This window comes from Phytophthora infestans, genomic scaffold, assembly GCF_000142945.1.
Source record: "Phytophthora infestans T30-4 supercont1.6 genomic scaffold, whole genome shotgun sequence".
NCBI classification, from domain to species: Eukaryota; Oomycota; class Peronosporomycetes; order Peronosporales; family Peronosporaceae; genus Phytophthora; species Phytophthora infestans.
This window is the reverse complement of record NW_003303753.1, coordinates 1605311-1631604: the sequence shown is the minus strand read 5'-3', so window position 1 is coordinate 1631604 and position 26294 is coordinate 1605311. Positions and strand designations below refer to the sequence as shown.

Genomic DNA, 26294 nt, shown 5'->3' with positions numbered 1-26294 from the left:
AACCAACGCATCTAATACTTATTTTTGCGTTTTTTACAAACGAACGTGTGAGGTGCAATGGCTAGTCAAAAGTGAGGATGGAATTTGAGGCTATCAGTTTTGTGCACGATTCTGGCTATCGACTAAGGCTTACCCTGAAGCAGCATCTCCTTGGTTATAAGACGCCCTACAAAGTCCACGGTGCGTCGTGAGCGTTTGCCTTTAGTGCGAGGTGCTGGTGGCAGCTGTAATATACTGCTACGTATATCTTCTTGAATTTCACGCTTTCGCTTAATCCATGCCGCCCTTCCAATGTCTCCGCGTGCTCCACCGCTCGCAAACATTCGTAAACGAGCCTGCATACTAGGCAAGGATGGTGGATAGATTCCCGTGGTTCTAAAGCCATTTACAGCGTTTTCAGGGCTTGTTATCACCGCGTTACGATACGCATGGCACGCTATCTCGATGGCAACCGATTTTGCAATAGTACAGTCCGAACTGTGCAGCATTTTGGCTTGTAAAGTAGATTTCACCATGGTCTTGAAAGGCTAGAAAACAGCCACGTCAAGAGGCTGATAGAGGTGAGTGGCATTTGGAGGGAGGCCGACGAGCAAAATTTCTCTGTGTGACCAAACGGAAACTTCACCTGAAATAAATTAGCCCGTCAAAATTGATTATTACAAAATCCTTGTTAATAATTAAAATAATTCCAATAAAATATAAAAGCACTTACCAATTTCGACATGAGTCGAACTGTTGTCCAGGACCAGCACCACGGGACGCGTCACGTTGTTGCTTGTCAAATACGAGTCAAACGTCTTCATCCAGAGCTTAAATATACCGGTATTACTGAAACCTTTGGGTGCACCAGTCACAGTTGTGTTGTCAATGGATATGGCAGCCATTTCCTCTCGATAAATCCTCTGCCCCGGCAAAATAAGGAAGGGATGTACTGCGTCGCCTGCCGCATTCACAGCAGCTACCACGGTCATGTAAAAATTTGCCTTAGACTCTTGTGTCCACACATTGGACGACCCTTTCAACGCCACAACCTTCCGCGTAGATTCCTTCGGCATAAACGCCGTTTCGTCCATGTTGAAAACGCGACTCTTATCCAGCTTATGCTCGATAACAAGCTGCGCCATAGTGTAGAAGAGGCCACGCACAGCCCCTGCCTCAACGTTATTGCGGACGCGGGCGATCTGCTGAGCGACCCGAGGTGTCAGCTGTGGGTGCCTCCCTAAGAAACGTCGGTACCAGCCAGCCGTGAGCGGCGTCGCTGGTTCTGTCGAGCGAGTTGGCATGGGCAGCGTTGCAATGTAAACTTCGTTAGCCTTGGCCAATATGACAGACGGCCCAACAGGTAAGCCAACTCGCTGCATAGCACACACCCATTCCACCAGGTCATCTTCTAGCTCCATAGGCAACGTCGGCTTGGTCCCACGACGACTACCCGTCAGATCCTTTCCTTCTCTCTGCTCTTTCGCCTTCTTGAACAACGTTCTCAACGGGATGTTGGTCATGCGCGACACAGCAGCATATTTCTCCCCTTTAGTAACTCTTTTGAGAGCTATGAGGAGGTCTTCAAGCGTGTAGGTTCCCCCTCGGCGCAGCGTTGTAGACTCCACGTCTTCGTCGTCTGCTCACATGACTTCGTGGCTTGTGAATGAATGGGTTGCGGTTGGTCAGAATCGAATACCCTTTTAAAATGATGAGTCGGAATAATGTGGATTATATTCAGTTGGTTGTGGAAAAGCGTGCACTGATGTGGCTTAAAGGAGATCAACCAATCCGATTGCACATTTTTGATTTTAAGCATAACAACTGGCAGAAATTCTGCATCGTGCACGCAATTGGCATCACGCACTCAGCTGGCAAATAACGTTACGACAAATCTCCGTGCAGTTTTTACTGAAAGGGTATCCTTCGTGCTGTTAACAACACGCTTTTTTAGAGCGCCTCCAAACCCGAGCTTCAACCGGATAATTTGCAATTCAAGCTGAGCTCTTTTACGAGCCTCGTTTTCAAACTGATTTCGGTATTGTCGGCGACGACAATTTCTTAAATTTTACGATTTTATGATATTTCTAACTACCGGTAGATTTAGAAACTGATACTGCTAAATTCTGGAAAAACTCGTTTTTTTAACCCGGGGAAAAGCACTACATGTAGAAAACGCATGAGCTGGAACACGATGCAGCCGTCGTCGCTAAAAATAAAGGCTAGATTCGTTGTTGATGTTTGGCTGCTGCGAGCCATCCTAAGAAGAGAGAATCCTGCATTACAATTTAATGCCATTTTGCTCGCCTGTTTTGGAACGAATGAAACGATCGCGTCGAGTTGTGCCCACGAAGTCTCGTCAGTTCCGATTGGTCGGAGAGTATGACAGCAGCTGAAGCCTTGCTGGCCTACGAGCCCTTGCAACAGCTCCAGCACGAGAATTTCTTGTTGCGTGAAGAGAATCGTCGAATCCGGAGTGAGGCTCGCGAGTTGTTGGCATGGAAGGAGAAGGCTGTAGCCCACATGGCAGCGATGGCACCAGCTCGTCGGCGGGCTGCACGTGAAGTTGAACGCGCAAAGGAGCTTCAACAACAACTTCGAGCAGTCGAAAGCTCATTGAAATCCCGAGGCGCGCTTGAACTAGCTACAACAGAGCTGGAAACGGAGCGTGGGGCTCTTCAGCATCGCGTCGACGTGCTCAAACGTGAGAATACTGGCCTGAAGCTTCAAAGCGATCACAGAAAGCGTCGAGCTGACGAAGCTGAAGCTCAGCTCGCAGCCATGGGAGAGTCATTTCGGCTTCACCTGGAGCGCTTAGTAGCAATGCGAGAAAATCTTGATGAGGATGGGGATGGCAGAAGCAAAAACAATGCGCACGAGAAACTTTCAGCCGACACGATGAGCAAGGGCTACAGTAATACTGATTCTACCATTGGAAACCAGGATCCTGAGAGCCCAGAGACTGAAGCGGGAGATGCCGATTCATCATCCTCGGACTCGTTGAGCTCTATTGCTCTAGTGACAGGTCTAGACGCGGTGGCATCCAAGTGTCTATCGTGGCTCCAGGGACACTTAGAGCAATCATTTGCGCAACAACAACACAAGGCAGCGTGTTTCGAAGCCCAGCACGAAGAGATGAAGCGCTTGAAGGAGCAGGTACAGGCCGCAGGTCGTATCCCGGAAGAACTGGCCGAGCAACATGCCAAGCTAACGCGCGAACTCCTAGAACTACGTGAAACTCATGGACAACTACAGCAACGAGTAGCGGGCGCAGAGAACATGGTGATTATCCAGCAGCAACGTAGAGAGGACATGGCAATCCGCCTACGCCTCGTTGCAGGTGAGGTGCGTCAGTACCTGAGACTTGTTCGGGGTGAAATCAAGCGCAAGTTTGGATATTTGCCTGAGGCCATCGCCCATGCTGAAAGCTGGACTAGGATCGCTGAGGCGCTGGAACTGTTGCTGTGTCAGAGTTCGGATCGGTGCATGGCTCGAAGTCGTGGGAGGAATGGCAAGTGAATGAACAGAGAGATGCCTACCTGACTATGTTGAAGTTATAACCGATAAAGTTGAATCCCATAAGCTATACCATCTCATAGCTCTGCTGCGTGGTCCCCATGACTACATAAAAATACTCAGGCTGCTGGACGCTGTCGCTTCCTCTGGGACCGACGCAGTGACTGATCTTGGTCTTTCACGAGCTCTTCCTGTGTCTTCTCCTCTTTCTTCTTCTTGGCAGGAGACGACGTCGCTGGCTTATCTCGCTTTCGCTTCGCAGCAAGAGAAGGTGCTTTCTTCTTGGAACCAGTTGCAACCTCGTCTGACGAGTCGTCGTGTGCCTCGGCATAAAGACACAACTGTACACGCTGTGCTGTCCATAGTCCCGTGTTTCCGGCTTTCGCATCGTCGTTTGCAGCTCGCTGTTCGTTAAGCCACTTGGCCTTAGCGCTTAACTGCTCAGCGAAACTCAGAAAGTGCGGTAGTGTGTACTTGCGCGGACCAATAATGCCTGCAACCGAACACGTCGACACACAGCCGTTTAGCAAAAGCTTTTTTTCCACAACAGGACAGACCAGATAGACCCGCGAGTCTTCGCCGAAACGCACCGGCAATCGCTTCCAACGCCTCGTCAGCCATAAAAGGAACGCTTTCATCGTACGCTGCAAGCACTGCCGACCCTGTGGCAGGCCCCACCTGCATGATTCACCGTTAGACCGTGGCGTTTCTAACGCTTTGATAATCTAAAGCTAAAGCAGCTGTGGCGTTCTTTCAACGGGCACATTTGCACACTTTAGTAGAGCGGCTGTTACGAACCCCTTTCAAGACGCACAGTGCCTCCGTGGCAGCGCGTAAATCCTCGCGCTTGAGCTCTTTAAATGCGTTCAATGAGGCCTGTTTGACTTCGTTCTCGCTCAACCCAGACACGAACTTCATCAGCTGGGGACGCCTACACGATCCAGACGCAGCGTCAAGAGGCGACTCCAGTATCTATTGGACTCAGCATCAGACGCACCATTTGCCCTTCCTTAGCTTCCACTCCAGGAGGTGCTGCAGCTCCTGTTGCGTCACGTAAGGCTCGGGCTCGCGCGCTTGTACAATTGGCGGAAAAGTGTCCAGGTACCAGCCATCCAGCGTCGCCAGGTCGCTCTTCTTTTGAGTACAAAAAACGTCAAGGGGGGTGGCGACTGATTGTTTTCCTAATAAAGCAATATCAAACGCACCTGCGCCTGAAGCACCTCGTCGTAGCGAACCCAGAGCGCCGCCCACGCCGCCTCAGACGACGAGCTCCACAACTTCGTCATGGATCGGATTTTCTTGGCGTGGTACACCCCATAGTCGTCACGCTGTAAAATTAGCGTTTGCTCGTCACGGACATTTCATCCAATCGACGTCGAAACCCGGCGCATTCGCACTTCGATGTGCTAAGCAGTTTCGCGGTTTGAATGGAATCAAGGAGGTTCTGACATGATGTTAGTCTGCATTAGTGGAGGCGACGTGACGGCCGACAATGCATTCTGGAAGGCATTTGAAATGCAATGCCCTACCCTCTACGAAGCAAAGTCCATTCTATATTTATAGCCTCGAAGCACGTGAGGCATTTCCAAAAATTCTAGGCGAGCCTCGAAGCAACCTGAAGCAAGTGCGTGGCCTCTCCGCTGGCTCTTCCTGATCATCCAGTAGCAGGTAATTGCCACTTGTCAAGTCCGTTGTCGCCTCGTCAGAGCTGCCTCTAAATCTGTGTTTTCACTTAGTCTGCAATCGGCGCTAACTCCGACACATTAAGACCAGCAGGTACAACCACCAGACACCTCCTCGCACAGACCGACGCGATGGACGAGAAGGAAGCTGCCAAGGCCAAGCTGCTCATTGCGACGTTACAGAAATATGGCTACGATCTAGAGGATCCCTCGCGCACCAGCTCCACCACCAGTACTAACTCGAGCTCCGATTCGTCTTCCACCGAATGGAGCCCCGACGACGACGTGGAGCCAGCCGCTGCTCGCCGCTTCAGCGTTACGTCATCGACTGGTATCCTGGCATTGCGTGACCGTAAGAATCAGCAGAGCGCGCTACATATTGCTGCCAAAAAGGGCCACTTCGATGTATTGCGTGCACTGGCCAAGCTCCCACGGCTCTCTGAGCACCTGAACGCTGGCGACCGACACAGCAATACGGCGCTACACTTCGCAGCCAGTAACACCAGATCGAATGCGTCAGATCTTGTGGAACTTCTGCTCAATTTGGGCGCCAACCCGTCGGCCATGAACGTCCGTGGACAGACCCCACTAGCCATCCACATCATGACAGCCAAGCCGGAGACACCTACAACCATCACCAAACTCTTTATCGATAAATTCCGACAGCTGAAAGCCACTTCGTCTTCATCGACTCCTTCATCACCATCGTCTCCCACTGGTCTCCGTGCTCCTGCCCCGTGCGCAACGCTAAACGAGCTGGTGAATGGTACCACGTACTTGCACATGGCGGTGGAGCGTCAACTGGGCGAGATTGGCGGTGCACTGGTGCAAGGAGGAGCCTCCATCAACGTGCCGGATCACAATGGTGTCATGGTGAGCGACACGATCCCCAAGAAGCTGCTGGTGAAGCTCATTACCTTCATGACGGAGGGCTCGCAAGTGGCTCCATCGGACATCGTGCGAGGTAGCTGCAAGATCTGCCGCAACCCCAAGAGCTTGCTGGATCCTCTAAAAGACTGCGCTCTGTGTGGCCGCGCAGTCTGCAAGAACTGCTCACAGAAGGCGTCGGAGATCCGTAAATCGACGTCAGATGGCAGCTACGCAGCGCTCAAGGACAAGGATGAAGGTCGATTCTGTGCTGTTTGCTGCACCGTCAAAATTCTTAAAAGCAAAAAGCACAACGAGCGCGAGAACTTCAACAAGAAGCTCATGGGCTGCAGCATGAAATAGACCCGTGGGCGACAATTAACAAGTGGCGCTACTTACTTTAAGCGGGAGATACTACGTCTTTTGATATTGTGTTACTTGGTCTCCTTTTTTTCTGCTGTCATTTGATTATTGTGCCGGGGTGACATGTTTTGTCTGCGTCTAAATGTTACAATGACGAGAGCTTCGTGTGCAACCGTAGTACAGTATCAACCCACCAGCGCATTGTACGAAAGGTAAGTGAGCGAGGCTGCCGAGAATACGGCCCCAGCGTACGCAAAAACGAGCGCCAGACGCGGAGAGTAGAACGCGTCACGCTCCACGAGATACCCACGCGACACTTCATACAAGAAGAGTCCAGGGACTGTTAGTGCAAGCACGTTGCCTGCCACAGAGCCGACAAATGCCATTACAGTGCCCAAGTTGCGCGAGGATATTGAGAACAAGTGGGCGACCAGCAGAAAGACGACCGTGATAGCTGTGCGGAACGGAAGGCTCTCTCGGTCGTGACCCAAACAGCAAATCTCCACAAGCTGACGCAGCGGCTGGAAAGTCATGGGCGTCTTCAACACCATACTGACACCCAGCGCTAGGCGAGCTCCATTGATAAGCGTATCATCGGCGTCAAAGCCAGTCAGGATGTCGCTGGGTGGCTGTCCGTGGAAGCACGCGTAGCCCAGGTACGCAAAGAGAAGATAGACGAAGAGTCCCCAACCCACCAGCGCCTTGTGCACGTTTGTCATCTGCGTTTTGTCGTGGATTTCCTGGTACGCACGCGGAACATTGAGTTGACACACGAAGCTTAAAGTAACAATGGGGAGAGCATACGAGAGCGCCGCGAGCTCCGAGTTGAACTCATCCGCTGGGTTTCTTGGGATCTTCGCTGCGAAATCGGGGTCGTTCTGCGCTGTTCGGATACCGAGCGCCACAAGGATGTAGAGCAGACACAGTAGCACCAACATGTTGGCAAAGCGGAGCTCGTGGATGGTTTCTGGAAGGCAAATCGGGATGCCCACGAGCATGAAGGTAAGGCTGATTGTCCTGCGGCTCATGAAATCCACCAAGAAAGGCTCGAACAAGTCCATGGCGATGACCATGTAGCTCACGATGGCACCGAATAGAAGTGCAAGTGTTAATAGCCGCACGGCCCATACACCGGACGCACCGAAGAGGCGGGAGCTCAGCGCCTCGTACGAGAACTCGCAGGCGGCGTCACAGCACACGCTGAGCATCTCGCAGGCATGGAAAGCTAGCCACGCGCTCATGGCGAACAGCAGCAGAGCGGGGATCTGCCCCACAGCCTGTACGACGCCCGGGAGAGTCAAAACACAAGCACCCGTCATAGTCGTAGCAAGTCCCAAGAAAGACGAGAAGGCCGACCCCTCATCTGTGTGACCGGGGGCGCGCACGGGCTCGGAGAGGGGAAGCGACGAGGTATTGGGGGTGGCTGATAGTTTCTGCGACGGACTTAACGCTGCACTGGTCGTCCGCAGCAGCGGCGAGGACTCCCTCGAACTTCGAGTCGAAGCCATGAACAGTGGCAGGTGCGCAACGGCGAATGACAAAAGCCGTTGAATACTCAATCGTATTCTGTGAATTAACGAATAAATAATGTTTACGTAGTATAATTTAATTATTGAATTGTCGTCAATGGATTTTCGCGAATTAAACGAATAAACGTTAAAATAGTTTTTAGGACGAGCTTAGTGATGGTACCAGGTTTACTGTTAATTCAGGTTTCGGAATTAAAGAGAAGAATCAGGTGCAAGTAATTTATGCAAACTGCATAGATTACTTGAACTGGTATTTTCCAGGTAGAAGTCATGCGCGAAATATGAGTAAAAGTGGAAATGAGGGCTGGTGAGATGTGTCGGACGACTCTCCGCCAACCAAACGGCAAAGGTGACAGCTTCTCAAAGAGTTAGACATCCTCAACGCATTTATGTTTTCTCCAGGTTGAACAAGGTATTGACCATGTATTGAACTTAGTTAGCTATCCTGCGTATCCGCTGACTACCTAGAAGTTCATCATCTTCAAAATCGCATGCAGCATCGCCCAGCGAAGCCCCAGCAGTCCAGTAGTTGACACGTCACTTGGTGCGTCGCTACTTACACAAGCCCAGAACAGACGGCAAACGAACACGCCGCAGTTATCACCGTCGGTCTGCATGGGCTCTATCAGTGAGGTAGTAGTGAACTCCTCCTCTCCCGTAGCCTTCTCAATGATCTTGCTCGCCATTGCTTTTAAAACCTTCAGATTCTTTTTGCCACCCATGCTGTCGTATGTCTTGACTTGTTTAGCAGCTTTATCAACCACTACGCATCCCCAGTGAGCACCCCCAAAGTTTACGGGTAACAGCACGTACGGATACAAGGCGACGCCCCCAGCAATGTGCTCTAACGTTTTGGCAGGAAGCGATCTCATTTTGCTTGAGTTCTGAGGAAGCGTGATCGCTACGTTATTCTTGTAGGGTCTCAAATATACCGCAAAAGCTGTCATTGCGTTGTCATTCAGCCAAGCCGATCCTCGAAATCAGAAAAGATCCGAATAAGCCAAATCAAACCCGAATCCATGCCGCTGAGTATAATATGAAGCCCCCAAAAGCTGGAGGGACACGGTCTTTGCTGGAACAGGTCTTCTATAGCAGTTTTGACTTCACTATTAATCCATGTACAACATTGAACAGCGTCCCGGCAGGTGGCCTGCATCTTCCAGATCCATTTCATTGCTTCCAGTTGAGCTCTTGTGAGCTGTCCAGCCTTTTCGATAGTAGCCACATAGCAGACCCGGCCATCTTCTCTCTCCCCATCGCTATCAAGCTCAATTCGCTCTTCTTTAGCCAACCCCCCATTTAGTTGCCCCAATGCGTCCTCAATAATAAACTCTGCCAGGCGAAACCGAACTCTATTGGGAACGAAACCGTCATCCTCACTCCATTCTACCACCTTTCCGTTGTCCTTGCTCTTGACTTGGAAGGTAGCAACGAATGAACCCATTTCACGTACGCCGGGCTTAACGGTTTGTAGCGTTGAGACGACGTCACAGACATCACTATCCCTCAGAAGAGCGCGGAGCTTCATCCCGCCGTTGTACTCTTTGAGCGCAACCTTCGCCTTTTGCTTCTGTTCGGCACGGTTCAGCTTTGGCCTACTGACACGTCTAACACCTCCTGACAGCTTGATCTTACGACCATGATCCTTAGGGGCATTTCCATTACCACACACAGCTTCAGTTTCTACTGGGATTGTGGTTTCAGATGCCGGTTTATTCGCTGTGGAGTTTGTATGCTGTGTAGGTCTCGTATTGGAGTGAGTAGCTTGGGTTGCTTGCGCCTCGGAATGAGAACCACCGGTGGTTCCGTCGGGAGTGTCCGCGTTTCCTCCAGATCCATCGCCACTGTGGTCACCATCGCTATCGGCACCGTCGCCGTTCACCGTATTCACTACCCGTCCTTGACGCAAATTGTACCACCACTGTTCTAGCTGAGCCATCGCTGTGTTGAAAGCACTGTCCGGAAATTGGACAAGTTCACCACTAATTCGTCCAAACGCCTGCTGGATTCGTCGATACTTCTCCGCTTCAGTGAGATTTAAAGAGTTTGTAGATACGCTGGCCTTGTATATCTTAGCCATGAAAGGCTTTCTTACCTCGACCAGGTTCCCTGGTACAAGCCTGCTCTGTCCAAACCACCTACACAAATTCCAACAACACAGAATGACAAACATTAGTCAAAACCTGATCAAAACCTGGATGCAATGCTGGAGAATGAGATGATCAGCGGATTACCACTCGCCTTCCTGTACACCATAGCATGACGACATGGAAGCTTCATCGTCTGGTAGAACTCGCAATCGCACGTCAAGTCATCCTTCTCGAGAAGGTACTCGTGGTCTTCGTACTGGACATTGATTGTGGAGCAGAACGAGTAGTTGTCTGCTACGGCTGGGTCTGACGCGACGTCGTACTGTGTTTTAATTGCTGCGGCTACCCAGCGCGTTGTCACCCCCAACACCACGTTCATCTGCTCTGGATAGGAGGTGTCCCGCAAACTACCAGGCATCTCGACCTTCGACTTGTACTCTTCTTCCTTGCGGTGCTGGATGTTCAGAAGAACCTTGTAACTGATTCGCATCGTGAATTGACCTTTTAACTGCCGCTTAAGTTTGCCAAAAAAGCTTTCAGCTCGGTTGTTTGTGCGATTTCCAAAGTAAGGCAAGTCCACACAATACGCCAATACCCACATTTCACAGCAATCATTCCAATTCTTGTCAAAATATTCATAAAGCTTTGTACGGCCGTCTCTGCAAGCTAGATTTTTGAGCTCATCACGATGCGGTGCGTACGCTTCTATAGTTCGAGAGTAGGTCATGTTCGGGATTGTGTGCTTCATTTGTGCCAGCACATCTGCATCGTACGTTCCAAACTTCGTAGACTTTCTTATAATATCGTGAAGCCACTTGATCACGTGAAAATGACAGTTTAACACACGAGCCTCCGGGAGCTTCTTGCGAATGACATCAACTTCGCGCATGTCCTTATCCACGATAACAATTCGTACAAATCATCAGTGTTCATTCGAAGCACTTCCCCATGTGCCAGTCATTGTTCATTTCAATCAGTGAGTATTGCACGGGCTGGCCGTTGCCAAACTTGTCCATTGCTACCATCGTGAAAAGCTGGTAGTTGTACCGGCCAGCATGGAAAAATACCTGGTCAATACTTGTTCAAACCTGAGATAAACCTGCACTACGTAACATTACATATAACTCACTGGTTGGTCTTGTGTGTGCCATCCACTTGAATCACCTCCGGAAAGCTGTCCACCATGGCGCGCATGTGGCCGCTTGCCAACGAAATAACACCAGTATCCCCGCGAGTACTGTGGATACGTTTGCCGATGACGATATGTTGAAGTCCACAACCATTTCAGCAACTGCATCATCATCAGACAGCTCATCACCTACGAGGCAAAGATGAGCGCATCAGTATAAAACCTTAACATCACACCGTTTTATACAGTATTACCTTGATTTTGCAGCCGGAGCAGCAGGTTATGAACGTCGTTCATTGTGACTTGATGGTTGGAGTTGTCCCATATATAGTTGTAGACACTCGCAGTGCCGGATTTGGTTTCAACCAAGAGCTCTTCCCTGGCATCAAGGGTGAATCAGCAGGAACCTGGTGGATATCTGGATAAGACCTGTAAATTCCTTCGGGGATCCGGTGGTTGTGACTGTACACTTCTCGCTTCATCATGATACCCCAGGTGCCGTCACGGCGCTTGGTCACTTGTGCCAGTATCTGAAATGGGCAGTCGATCGTGTATAACTTGTGTGACGTCCGTTTGCCCGTCGACCTGTCACGCTCCGACCATTCGTGGGTGCAGATAAACTTGCGCTGATAGGGCTCCATTTCGATAGATACGAGCGGTATCTCCGAGTCTGGAAGTCCTTGGTACCGAACTTGACTGCGAAGGTGAGCGTTACGACGAGCGATGTTAACCACCTCCTTCACCACGATTTTCTGACGTGTAGCCTCCATGTACTCCTTTAAGCTCACCTCCAAAGAGGTCCAGGAATTGTGCTGAGCCTTAAACGCAGGATCTTCAATCAATACCTCATCCTCGATGTCCGAAACGGTCCCTTTCCTCCCTTGACAACGCCGCTTCGAAGGCTCTTTAGCCACTTGAGTCTGTGCGACGTCTTTCTCCGACACACCCAAACTGTCCGAGCCATTCATAGTCTCCTTACCGGCTGTTTCCGTGGCTTTCGCGTCGTCGGCTGGATCCTCCGTGGTATCCTCGGCGGACTTTCCCTCTTCTCCATCGTCCTCTAAGTCCGCGGTGAGGGGCTGAGATCTCTGCACAATTTCTAATGCTTGAGCCCTCTCTGACCGCGTACGCGCATCATGCACGCGAGCGATGTCTGCCCGTCGAGCTTCCTCGGCTAGGCGCTCCTTCTCCGCCACCGCTGCCTTAATGTGAGCGGTCTTGTGCGTACGCGCTATCGTCGCTCCGTCCGGGTCGGCACGGTCACGTGTCGCGATTCTCTCCCCCCTTACTGGTGGCTGAGGGTCAAAAGAAAAAATAACGGTAATTTGCAAGCAATAGATTCTACCTGGGCAATACCTGCTGATATACATGTATTATACCTGATGGGACAAACCTGGACGCGAGGGGTGCTCTAGTTTTTATAGGTTTAAAACCCGGTCATTTTGATCGCGCACTTCGACATTGTTCAACCTTCCATACACCGCTGTTAGAACAGCATACATGTACAAAATATCGCTATCCACATAATTCATGATACCGGTTATTTTAATCGGTCAAGTTTAATGCTATTATGCAGCGAATACTAATCGTATTCAAGCGTTAGGAACAGCAATGGATGGCCCGGAGTCTCCTTGATCGACTACAGCCTCTCGTTTGTCCTTATCTTGCGTTCATTTTGCAAAAATGCAAGTTGAGCGACATGAGTACACTAGTGCTGAGTAGAAAATGATGGTGAGGAACTACACCTTTTTCGCCCTACAGAAAGAACAATAACTATTTAGCGGAAGGCGCACGAGAGAACTTGTTGCTGAGTGCCTTGGCTGTTCAACGGACACGGTAGCACGCGTAGTTGCAGTGTACAACGCGAGTCAGAAGACCGACTTTGAGGTAGAATTTTATGCATTTGATATTTAACAGTCACATATCAATTACCTTTAACATCTAATATTTTGATACTGTATTCCTAAAGCCTGTTTCGAATAGCAGGGGAAGGCCCCGCATGTTTGACCTTAAGGCCTCACTTGGCCTCAGTTTTGGTAGATGCTCCTGTGAGCATATACCAAAACTTTATCCCTGTATTAGCTCTCTATAGCCGTACTAGCAGCTCTTCGCTGAACCTACGCGTTATTACATGAGCTTCTGTGCCGTACGGTGTCTGGAATGATTTCCCGGAGAGTGTTTTGTCCTTATGTTAATGACAAAATTCGTAAAATGGGATAGTAAAATCAAGTATAATTTTAATTTAATACAAAGTGGCGTCGGGTGTCTCAGCTGTCATATCATACAGAAGCAATTGCGCTTGGCGCGCTCGATTTTTGTCCTTATAATCGGGAATTTCACGATCTTGCTTCTTATTTCGTCCTCATTTTAAGGACAAATTTTGTTGGGGCTAATGTGCTAATAACTGCACGCGCATCAGCGGAACTTAGTCAGCCTGCATATAGTCTGTTCTAAGACGCTACCAAGAAACAGGGTGGATTTTAATGTAACGTATTTCTACGAATAATGCCCGGGGCACTATTTATAAATGTCCCTAAAATTCAACAAAAAAGGGAGAGGGTGATTCTATTCGTACGAGGGGGCACTATTCCTAAGTGTCAATGCAATCGATATCGTCGAGAGCACGGTCCATCATTCAGGTTGAGAACGCGTCATCGTTTGCAGGGCGTTCCTGTTCAAGGTCATCGCGTTTTGATTCATCCCCTTGTTGCCTCCATGCTCTCTAAAATTTCCATCCATAGACATCATGGTTCCAAATGAATTATCGTTGCAGGTATTCGTGGAATCCAGCTGCCTCGATGGAGTTTTGAGCGACTAATTGAGGCGTGTCACGCCATGCTTTCCTCCCAGTTGCACACAATTGTTTCAGGAGGTGGTCGTGGGTGGCCTCCACATCACTTGGCTCGAACGCTTCCAAGTGTCTATTGGGCTAAGGGGTTCTTGAATATCATGTATATACCAATGTCCCCAGCGTGGAGATAAGCAGTAAGACCACAAGGGATCACATACGTAGCAATACCGTTGCTGGAGCATTTACTCTTCACTTTCGCCGAAATGTGGGCTCGCACTGAGTCCCACACTAGCGCCTGTCCGTCACTTGCAAGCACAATGGGGAATGCCCTGTCGATCCAGTTCATGAGAATCTCAGAGTCGACCCATGCCTTAGGCTGCTCCGCCGAGAGCACAGAATGCACTTGTTTGATACGGCGGTCACCGCGTTTACTTTTCCAGATGATCAAAAGGGGTCAACTTGCGCTCGGAAACGGTGAATGCGAGTACCAATATTACGCCCATTGATGCGAATCCTGTAGAGACCGTACGACTACGTGGTGACATCAGTGACGTCTACAGTCGTATTGCGCGCAAACCAAGCGATCTGCCTGGTTTTGCAAAACCCGCTAATCGATATTGCAATACAACCGTAGAATCCGCTGGCGTATCTCACACTTCACCATCTTTTGAAAATGCGTGAATCGGTCAAATACGATTTTTTAGTCAATCACCACTCAGCTACCCATCATAGTTTCAACCTATTCCAACTATGTATTCGATTATATCAGTAAAACAGGAGGCGATTGTGACAGTTTTTACGGGTGTACAAAGCAATATATGTTTGCCCCGTCATCCGTTTCAATATAAAAGGCATTTTTTTCTTACCCCAAAGGGCATGCATGAACTTTAAGAAGACGTTGTTATAACCTAAAACGTTTATCGTCGTCATGGCAGACTTTAGCGAGTGCAGAAGATGCGGCTTTAGTGCGGTTGGTAAGGCCCTATACCAAACAGCAGCGGAATATAAAGAGGGACGGTGCGAAGGTATGTGCGGTGCTGAGGTCACCAACGAGAAATGCCATGCGAGAACGTCTAAAAACTTTGAAGAAGACACACGGAAACAGCTCAATCGATTTTCGACATTTTTTTCGCCAGCAACATGCTAGTGGATTCCTGACCGTGCCAAACTCAAAAAGCACAACACCTAGTTTTACGAGCTACCCCAACGCGCGACCCTTTCACGATACACACTCAATTACAGATCGTGTCCTGCAATGTGTGACCCGCCAAGACGTTTGTCAAGTCGCAGACAAGAGTCATCTGAACGCAGGAGATATATCGACATGTGGAGTAGCTTTGCTGTTGGAAGTGCTAAATGTGTCCGGTGCTAATACATTTGGAGATACAGGGTGTGGAATCGGAAATGTGTTAGTGCAAGTGGATGTTGAGTCTCGTGCAAAAGCTTGTGTTGGAATTGACATCCGTCCAGGACTTGTCATTGCAGCCCAAAAGGCGACATATACTCATTCAGCGGATTTTCCGGAATTACGAAAGGTGGCTGTGTTTGTAGCCGATATCACTTCCATCAACGCAGAGCCTTACTGCGCGCTGGCTGTATGCACAATAATACTGATAAACACCGTCCAATTCGAGGAATCGGCTAACTACGCAATCGAACACTTTAGAAAATTGCGCCTGGGCGGCGCTCTGATCAATGTTTGATATAAAAAAAGATGCGTAATTACCAGTGGTCGTGACTGTGAATTTTGAACATTATGGTTCTTCAAAAGCAAGAAAACAAATCCAGCTTAAATGTTTTGGCGAATCAGAGATCGTGCAGAGAATAGAGTAAAACCCTGCATATATGCATGTTTTAGCTTTGATGGCGACGTGGAAGACCTTTCAAATCGCGTGGGTTTGGTGCGGAAGGCGGAGCAAAACCAAGCTATTATGCATGTTGTTAACGGTGTACAGGTGTTGGAACGAAGCTTGGAGCTGAACGGAGTGACTTCTGCACTTGGTGCGGAGACCGGAGTGAAGACACTTGCGTGGAAGAAGGAAGATTCGAAAGTGAATGATTTATCGGGACTTACACTGTCCTCACTACCTAGGTCATCCAATCATTTGGTACTTCCAATCACCAACATTCTGTACTCGTCCAATCATCCTACTCGTCCAATCATGGGTGGCATAAACAACGTACCATAATCACAGCGGGATCGTATTGGACCGGTTCAGGTTGACCGGTTAATGGATACAGCGGGTACACAGTACCAAGACCGGCAGCCCTCAATACACCCCCTCAACGCGAACACGCATGAATGCCGAGAGCAGCTGCTAGGTCCATGTGACGAGGCCCTTGGAGCGCCTTCGTCATGATGTCAGCCAGCATCACAGAAGTCTCGCAATACTCGAGCTTGACTTCACCACGTTTGACTTCATCGCGGATGTGGTGGTACTTGATGTCGATGTGCTTGGCGCGGCCGTGGCTCACAGGGTTCTTCGTCATCTTGATGCACGACTGGTTGTCTTCTTGGATCTTAAGGTCGGGTCCAGTCTCATTGGCAGCTGCTAAGATCTCGCACAGCAGGCGATGAATCCACTTGCCTTCTTGAATTGCTAGACTGAGCGCGATGTACCCCGCTTCGCTCGTAAACAGCGAGACGCTTAACTACTTCTTGCTGCCCCAGCTCACTGGCGCACCCATCAGCATGAATGTGTTGCCGGAAGTCGACTTGCGGTCCGCGAGGTCACCAGCCCAGTCTGCGTCAGAGTATCTGCGAAAGTCGATGTTGTCACCCGGCTTGTAGCAGATTCCATGCGTCTTGGTGTCTTACAGGTAGCGAAGGATACGCTTGATCTCAACCCAGTGTTCTTTATGGGAATTCTCCATGAAGCGCGACACATAGCCCACCGCGTACGCAATATCTGGACGCGTCGCGGTCATCAGGTGCATTAGTGCACCAATAGCTTCGCGAAACGGAGCTTGTACCTTGGTCGCCGCGTCGCTTGGAACTAGTCGAGTGCTCATATCCACCTGACTCACCACAGCCTTGCACACGTCCATATTAAAGCGCTTCAGGATGTCATCCACATAACGCCGTTGGCTCATCGTCACGCTGCCGTCGGGCCGTCTACCATTTCGATCCCAAGGACGAACACACACTTGCCGCTGTCTGTCATTGCAAATCGTGTTTTGAGATCGCCCTTCGTGCGTGAGATCAGCTCGGGTGAACTTCCGGCGACCAGGCCATCGTCGACGTAGACCAGTATGAGCACACAGTGGCTATCAACAACTTTGATGTAGAGGCACGGGTCAAAGGACGAAACTTGAAAGCCGATAGAGCATGCGAGCTCGTCAAAGGTCTCGTTCCACACGCGCGAAGCTTGTTTCAGACCGTAAATAGCCTTCACAAATTCCAGGCAGTCGAAGTCACCGTCGAGCCCGACTCCTTCGGGAACTACGCAAAACACGATCTCCCTCATCACGCCGAACAGAAATGCCGTCACCATGTCTAGTTGGTCTAGCGGCCAACCAAAGAACTTGGCCAAAGCGATCACCATGCGCAACGTCACGTACTTGACAACCGGTGAGAACGTCTCAGTGTAGTCGATGCCGTAGTTTTGCTTGAAGCCCTTGGCTACGAGGCGTGCCTTGTACTTCTCAATCGATCCGCCCGCTGTGCGCTTGATCTTGAGCACCCACTTGGCACCAATGGCGCGTTGCTCGTTCGGCAACTTTGCAGCACGGAACACTCCTCGAAGTCGCATCGACTTCAGCTCAGCACGAATTGCCTTGCGCCAGTGCACTTGGTCGGGGCCGATCACTGCCTCTTGGAAAGTTGCTGGCTCCGATAAGTCCACCGCAGCTTCGAATGCGTTGGCACTTGCGCGCCAAAAAAACACGGGGGGAGTCGATTCTTCATCTTGATCTCCAGCCTTTTCTTCTTCGTTTGCGTCTGCTCGACGCGACGACGAATTGGGCGGCGCACTTGCTTCTCCCAGTCCGGGTCGATGACGCATAGCTCGCGGTCTTGTGAAGGATTCATCTTCGTCACTCGGGCGGCTCTTGCGCTTCCCCACATGCCTGTGCTCCGTCTGGCGCGAACCGTCATTATCGATGTCGAGAGAGTGGAAGTCCAGGTCGTCGACATCTCCATCGGAAATTGGCGCTGAAAGTCCAAGTTGACATCGCGACTGATAACCACCTGCCCCGCCTCGATGTCATTAAGTCGATATGCCTTGGATACTTCATTGTAGCCCAGGAAAAAATCGGGCGAGCCTTCGGATCCCACTTGAGCCGTTTCTCCTTCGGAGTTAAGATGTAAGCTCGACAGCCGGAGATGCGTATGTGCTTCACACTCGGCGCGGACTTGTACACCATCTTGAACGGAGTCTTGCACTCGAACTTTTGTGACGGCAGGCGGTTCTTCACATAGATGGCCGTCATCGCCGTCTCACCCCAGAAACACTTGTCCAGCTTGGCATGGTGCAGCATGCTGCGGTCGATCGCGACGGTGATGCGGATGGCCCGCTCTGCCGTGCCGTTAGTCTGGTGCGCGTACGGAATCGTGGTTTGTTGCTCGATGCCTTCGTCTTCGTTGAAATCTTTGAGCGAGTTAGTCGCAAGCTCACGAGCTCCGTCGTGTAGCACGAGCTTGACCTTCTTGCTAAACGGCTTCTGCACCTTCGTGATGTACGTCTTGATGCAGTCATTGATTTCTGATTTGGCACGCAGACAGAAACCCTTCATGCATCCGCTAGCTTCATCCACGATCAGTAGCAAATACTTGCTACCACCAAGCGAGAATTTCGCCATGGGTCCGCAAATGTCGAAGTGAAGCAACTCGAAGGTGTCGTAACGACTTTTGTCACGGCTGCTAGGGAATGTTTTTTGGACCATCTTGCCTTGCTGGCAGCCGCGACACAGACTTGGTCCGCTAGGCTTGGAATGTGCTTTCGTGTCCTTGATCATCTTGTTGTCGACCATCTTGCGAAGCACCTCGACTCAAGCGTGACCCATACGCGCATGCAGGTCGATCGTCCTTCCAGTTGTCGACGCATTTGCTGATCGATGAGGTGTGCGAAGCCAGTAGAGTCCATCTACGAGATCCGCCGATGCCACCATTTGATTCGCCTTGGTTCGTGAGATGTACATCTCGGTGCCATCGAACACCACTTGGAACTTTCCGTTCTTATCGATCTGCGGTACCGAAAGCAGATTCTTGCTCGTGTTAGGCACGTAGAGTGCGTTCTTGATCTCGATCTCGCGCTCGGCGCCGTTGGGCAGGACCACACTTTCCACGATTGTCCCCACATCCTTGAAAGCCGTTTGTTCCCGTCGGCCACCGAAAGCTCGCCTTCATTGCGCTCGATCAGATTGGCGAACTTGGCGCTGTCGTTGCAGATGTGGTGCGTGGCATCGCTGTCGACCGCCCACATTCCAGACACATTCTTGTTCGTCGAAACCCCACATTCCAGGGAAACTGCGAACGCTACTCGATCGTAGTCGTAGTTGTCGTCGCCGTCGTTTCGCCACTGGTTGTTGTTAGCTCCGCGTCCACGGCCGTTGCCGTCGCGTCGAGCACCTCGACCGTCGTCCTTCTGATTGGTCCAGCACTTGTCAATCATGTGCCCCTATTTCCCGCAGTACGTGCATTGGCAAGACTCTCGGTAGGTGTTGAACGCCTTGGCGCGTTTTCAGTCTTCGCGTTCGCCGTCATCTCACCTTGTTGCGTGATGTGCTCGTTTTGTGAGCACTTTTACAACGTCTTGCGACCACAGCTCTGCGTTGCTCATCTCTAGATTGAGCACGACGTTCTCGTAGCTCTTGGGGAGACTTCGCAGCAAGCGTGTCGCCACGTCCTCGTCCTCCATCTTGGCTTCGATGCTGCTGAGCTTGACGCTGATGTTGCGGTCCTTGTTGCAATGATGCAAAACATTGCCGCCTTCCGACATGTCCATGCTGAAGAGTTGACGCTTCAGGTAGATGCGACCAGCCTTCTGAACCCACCATACAGCGTCTTCAAGCGCGTCCACGCGCCCCACGCTTCCTCGCAGTCATCAAGTTCATGTGGAGCAACATCAGTCCGAGCGTAATGTTGCTCGCCTTGACGTAGTCGTCCTCGGTCCGGATATCGGTGGAGCTCGGGGTCGTCACCACGTGCCATACCGACTTGGTCAGAAACACGCCACGCATGTAGCGGCTCCACGTCGCGTAGCTGTCACCGTTGAGCTTGTCGATGGTGACCTTGGTCGAGGCGTCATGGGCGGAGGACATGGTGTTTGGGCTCATAACCTGTTAGCGGTGTGGAGGTGTTAGAACGAAGCTTGGGGCTGAACGGAGTGACTTCTGCCCTTGGTGCGGAGACCGGAGTGAAGACACTTGAGTGGAAGAAGGAAGATTCGAAAGTGAATGATTTATCGGGACTTACACTGTCCTCACTACCTAGGTCATCCAATCATTTGGTACTTCCAATCACCAACATTCTATACTCGTCCAATCATCCTACTCGTCCAATCATGGGTGGCATAAACAACGTACCATAATCACAGCGGGATCGTAATGGACTGGTTCAGGTTGACCGGTTAATGGGTACAGCGGGTATACAGTACCAAGACCAGCAACCCTCAATACATGTTTATATTTCATAGTCAAAAATTATCATACAAAATACTTATACCAAAATTAGCGGCAATAGGGCTAAGAAAGACAGTCGTCTCGTCCATTAGAATCATTTTTCAAAATCGAATCCACTGATACGATAGGTCAAATAGCGCATATAGCTAACGGCTCGGTCAATTAGCTTCTTGTCCGACAGGACATTTATATTCGTGTGACGGCGTACGGAAAGGTCGTTCCGACGCATGAGCTTAGTCGCCCAGGCCTGTGACGCCATGAATTGGGCACCACTTGTATTCATACATTTAAATATCATCATTGCTTTATCAACAATCCACTCCCGCTTAAACTTTTACTTTCGAAGACGACACTCAATGACAGTATCCAGTAGGAGGTCCTCCAATTTATCGAGCGCTCACTTTCTTCCGCCCCCCCTTCCTCGACTCTCATGAGGTTTGATGAGGTGCCATAATCTCCGTTCGGTTACGCCACCACTTGCGCACTATTCCAGCGTCGCGGGTCGTACCCAGGCTACGGAAATGAGCCACGGCACGAACCACCCCCTCCTTCCGTGTCTATCCAGGCAATCACTTCTTGCTTGGTGCCGATTTGGATGCTGGAACGCTGGAGTCTCATTGTCGTGTAAATTTGAGGAATGCACGAGTTCGAGAGTGCGGCAGAAATCACTTCAAAACTGGTGGTTCAGCGGCCCCCTTTCATTGTGTCCAACCATTATATAGTAGAGGGTACTATTTGGACAAGGAGCACTATTAACTTTAAACAAAATGAAATTATCGAAGGGACACTACTTGGAACGTGGCTTGTATTGATAAAAATACGTTATTTTAACAATAAAATAATAAGCCAATTAGCCATCGAATGCAGTTCCGACTGCTCTTCGACGACGAGCGTGGAATCAATGATGTACATATTCGTGTATTAGGCCTTTCGGTCCTAAGTTATAGAGCAATCCTATCACCTGGTGAAGTACATCCTTCTATTGGGATTTGCGCTTTAATTATGTTACCGTATCTTTCCTTCTAGATTCATAGTTTGACTTCACAATAGGAATGAGCTGACGGGTCCGTAAACCACGTCCAGGAAGCGTGCATACCCAAAGACCTTCATATGAGATGTGCTATTCTACAATTACTTACGGCAGTGCGAGGTATTTAATAAATTCACAGCCTGATCTACGTCATTTTTCAACCGCTCAACCGCACCTCCCGTTTGAGAGCCTGACAACACCAGCAAAGGTGGTACTTTCTTAATAGTACGCTAGCGCACACTTTGTGTCCTTCGTATCTAATGAGAGATCTCAGCTCGTCACTCGCCAACACCACCTTATCCGAAATAGTTCGACAAAAGCTCACAAACGTCACAAGCTGCCTCTGGTCGTGGCCCCAGTTGTGGTGCTGGAAATGCCACGCGAGGTCTAGCTACTAGTGTAGATAGGTAGATTCCACAACAATACGTCTATCAGAACGTCAAACGATCGTTCGGGCGGATCTGAAGACACAGGATCTGCCCAAACACCGGGACAAATTGAAAATTACGGATTAGTATTATCGCTTGTATATGCCAACCCGTAAAACTGATAGCACACTACTAGCATGAACAAAGCTAGGAGGTATTTTGAATCCAAGTGATCCCTACAGCGAAAAGGTAACAGGCACGGTTAAGTTTGTTTTAAAGCACAGAATGTTTAACATTCGGCTGGGAAAATATGTGGGCGGCAACGCGCGCGCCCTGTCGTGAAAATAGGCAAGATAAAGCCGTCACGTAAACCTTCCGATATATAATCAGCCCAAACATACACATCCGTGTGGCCTTGCCAAATGATTTCTCGCTCATAAGCCCCGAGTCCACCGACAGGGATAACACACACAAGTATGCTTGACCAGATGCTTATCTTGCACTTGATGGGGAAGTCGATTCTGTATTTGTGTTACTCTTTCGTGCGATGTCCTAATCTGTAATCCTTATTTGTATACACATAGCGCATAAACTACGATCCATTATGGATCTCTTCGCATGACAAGCGACGCTGGAACCGTCGCCGTATTTTTCCAAACGGTCACCGAGCGCTCAAACAGCCGCCTGGTCTCCGCAGGTGTCGCCTCAATTGCCACCAAGCCTTCGTATCGTAGCTCGCCAGTTTAGTACCACTGAATGTGAATCTGGCCAGTCCCAATGCTACCAATAAGGACGGCCAACATATAGCCGCCCCAAGAATACTCGGTATGAACATAGTCGGGTCTTTGGCACCTCGACGTCTCTCCGTGTCACGCTCGTAGATTGCGCAGCTTGAACGTGTCACGTCCATGTCCGCTGACGGTGTTTCTCGTCTTTAACCAAAACTCTACACCCCACTACCGTCTTACCGCGCACTAGACGCCTAGGCGCTCAAAACAAGGGAATTTATAAAAAACTAAAATCTCAAACCTCAAATTGAAAGCATGGATTAATAGAACGAACACATCTTGAGAGGTCGCACAAAAAATTAACGGGCCATGTGCTGCCTGCTTGTCATGTGATTCTTGCTCAAATGCTCACGTCCAGCCATCCAACAAACACAATGGTTGGCTACAACACGAAGCGTGCTTCGAAGTGAGGTCCACGAGTAACATTTTCGGCTCTACAGCGTCAGTAGCATGCAGACAGAGAAGAAGAGAAACAGCTACAGCCTCCAGTTCAAATTGAGCGTGGCCAGCGAGTACAAGCCCAATACAGTTGGCCATGGATATCATGCTCTCGCCAAAAAGCATAATGTGACGTCTTCAATGGTGAGGCAGTGGTGCAAGCTGCGTGAAACGCTGCAACACGCGTCGAAGGACCGTCGAATCTGTACACGCTCATTACGCAGAATTCCTGGTGCAGGTCGCAAACCACACTATCATCAGCTTGAGCAGGAACTCCACGCATGGGTATCCTTTCGAAACAAGAAGGGTTTGCGAGTAAAAGACAAATACATCCAGCTACAAGCCCTCAACATCAACCGTGCTTTGATAGAGCGTGGAAGTCCACCGAATGAGTTTCGTGCTTCTTCTGGGTGGTTGGATCGTTTCAAGGAGCGCTACAATCTTGTTTCGCGACGGCAAACGACCACCAGAACACTTCCCGATGACGCTGCAGAGACGTGCATGAAGTTCATAAGGCAAGCACACCAACTGATTGAAGAGCACGACATCCTTCCGTGCAATGTGATCAATATGGACCAGGTTCCCAGATATTTTGAAACAGAACCAAAGTCTACCATCACAACCCGTGGCTCACGAGAAGTGCTTTTGCGGAAGAGCGGCAGCAGTCACAAACGGTTCACTGCAACATTTTCAATCACTGGCGACGGACAGATTTTAGCGCCTCACTTACTCATCTCCAAACTGAAAAGGAGGCCATCATGTCCACCTGGTGTCTTGGTAGACGTGAACCCACTGGAATGTGGAATGATGACATCCTTCTCAGGCATGCGCAAGACGTGATATGCAGCAGGAAGGAGACTTAACTTTATCGGCAAACCGTTTTGTATATCATTGACTCGTATGCAGCCCACGTCAAGATGTTCAACGAGAAACTGCTCGAGCGGTACAACGTGTTCGTGTTGTTAGTACCTCCAAATCTCACGAACCTTCTACAGCCACTTGATGTTGCAGTCAATCGAAGCTTCTAAGCTTATTACCGCACGATGTATGATGGCTACATTGGAGAGGCTCTACAAGACAAACAGCTTCAAACAAAAGCCGGCAACCCCAAAGTCCCTAACTATGGCAGAGTTGCACAATGGGTGTTAGATTGGATTGATACCAAAACGCCGGAGGATATCAAGAAAGCATTTCAGCTTTGCGGGCTTGTAGCTAAGTCGGCGTTTAGTTTGGCTAACCTGTATCCTCCACTTCGGGAGTTGTTGAGCCCATCCATGAACATGTACGACTGGCACCAACAATATCAGCATATTGTCGACGCGACGGATGAACGCGAGGAACTTTGTATCTCAACACCAGGCTGGTATATCCCAGAAGACACACGGACGAGTCTGTTTTGCTGTCTTCGTCGTAGTCTCGGTGCTTCAGACTCTGACTACGTTGTATCTCTGACGGAGTATATGCAAAACCTAAATGACCTGACCGGACTGTTCGACGACGAGTACATTGCGTCGTTAAGAAGTGGTGAACTTGCGCCTGGAGAGCTCGAGCTATTTGCTGCATCTCGCATGCACGATTGCGATATTGAAGTCGTCACTCTTAACAACGAATGCAGAGTTATCTCGAAGTACACGTACACTGTAGAGTGCGCCGCCCGAGACATTTGCATAGCACGAATTGGGCCACTTTTTACCTTGAAGCTCGACGGACTCCATCTATAGATCGCCTGCTCATGTCGCTCTTCTGACTTTTAGTTTATCTCTGCATTTGAGCGCCTAGGCTGTATACATGAATAAAACGCCCATGGGGCTCTCTATTTTAGTTGAACGCTTAGGCGTCTAGTGCGCGGTAAGACGGTAGCTATTATTGGTATGCTTACAAGTCCGCGAACCTTAAAGAATGTGCGAAATTTCCATATTTCGGTGGTTTTCATTGCTAATGATACAATACTGATTTCAGTGATCATAAATATCATTATTAATGCTTAAAGAATTATGTCAATATTTAGACACCACAAGTAGTACTTTTCATCTGTCTGCACTGTATCAACTATCCTCACCTGCAATATTACGTTACACTTGACACCCCTTCTCTGTCACACCCACCCAGGATCATTCGAGGTACGAGCTATTCCAGCAGCTAGAGCTCTGTATTCACCGGAAAGCTCGAGATCCTACATTGTATCGTACTATATTATTTGATTTGCACGGTACGATCATCAAATGGGTACGTTTCAATTTTGACTAATGATCAACGCTTGGTTATTGCGCTGGAACCGATCATAGTAGCATTACTACACAATTTATTATAAAGTACAGATGAGCCCTTCGGTAGTAATCCCTGACCCTCGACAAGTATAAAATATCTGTTCAGCCTAAGATAAAAATACCTCACCCCTCCCTCGGAATATGGAAAACATAATTACAGGTAACCAAACATGACTGTTCGAGCGTGCTTAACTATGGGAAAGTCACTATTGTGCAGCACATCTAAAGTAGACACTTGTTGCTTGCACCCTTCCTTCAGGCTTAGCTCATCTCACAGCTCTCTGCATTACTCTGCATCGCTCTAAGCCCCTATCCACTTTGCTCGAATAAGCAGCTTTGCGGTCCACTTTAAGTTGCTCCTCTATCCGCTGAATTGAGCTCTACTTAATCATTCTTTGCTTCGCCCCCAGTAGTCTCGGAGGCATTCATCGAGCTATTACTCGCGGGAACGTCTTCCACCTCGACGCCGCAGAACTATCAATCAATGGAGCCGTCGTACACGTTCTCATCTGGTCCCGTCATCGACCTTGTTTCGGCCGCATGTAGGCGCGAGAGCATTGCATCTAGCTCGTCGGTCATGCGGACCTCCTCCTGTATTCAAACGCATAGTAATCGAGTAGACCGGTGTGTCTCGAATCAATTAAAAAAAATCGATGCCTTCTTACGTTTCAATAGCTTAGATATTGTTCCTTAAGATGGCGCTGTTGCAGCGACAAAGCTGAATGGGCCCACTCGGCTAGCTGTTGTTGAAAAAGGTTTGGGTGGGTAGCATTATGCTGGCAAAGTTGCAAGCGCTGAGCATTGGTGAGCATGGTGCGGGTTGAGAGAGAGACTGG

The 26294-nt window shown here is 49.6% G+C and overlaps 4 protein-coding genes across 4 annotated transcripts; 2 read left to right on the top strand and 2 right to left on the bottom strand.

Moving 5' to 3' along the window:
• Window positions 1–2361: 2361 nt before the first annotated feature.
• On the top strand, window positions 2362–3498 carry PITG_04629 (uncharacterized protein; the record flags this gene model as incomplete). The annotated part of the gene is made up of 2 exons (XM_002905329.1): window positions 2362–2796; window positions 2887–3498. The coding sequence occupies 2 exons, from the start codon at window positions 2362–2364 to the stop codon at window positions 3496–3498; spliced, it is 1047 nt and encodes a 348-aa protein (XP_002905375.1).
• A 116-nt stretch (window positions 3499–3614) lies between these two features.
• Window positions 3615–4781, bottom strand: PITG_04628 (uncharacterized protein; the record flags this gene model as incomplete). Its single annotated transcript, XM_002905328.1, has 5 exons — window positions 3615–3988; window positions 4086–4173; window positions 4294–4426; window positions 4493–4629; window positions 4701–4781. 5 exons carry the CDS (start codon window positions 4779–4781, stop codon window positions 3615–3617), a joined length of 813 nt encoding a protein of 270 aa, XP_002905374.1.
• Window positions 4782–5092: 311 nt separating this feature from the next.
• PITG_04627 (myosin-like protein) lies at window positions 5093–6407 on the top strand (the record flags this gene model as incomplete). Its single annotated transcript, XM_002905327.1, has 2 exons — window positions 5093–5163; window positions 5232–6407. The coding sequence occupies one exon, from the start codon at window positions 5310–5312 to the stop codon at window positions 6405–6407; it is 1098 nt and encodes a 365-aa protein (XP_002905373.1).
• Window positions 6408–6592: 185 nt separating this feature from the next.
• Window positions 6593–7915, bottom strand: PITG_04626 (Amino Acid/Auxin Permease (AAAP) Family; the record flags this gene model as incomplete). The annotated part of the gene is made up of 1 exon (XM_002905326.1): window positions 6593–7915. One exon carries the CDS (start codon window positions 7913–7915, stop codon window positions 6593–6595), a length of 1323 nt encoding a protein of 440 aa, XP_002905372.1.
• Window positions 7916–26294: the final 18379 nt, after the last annotated feature.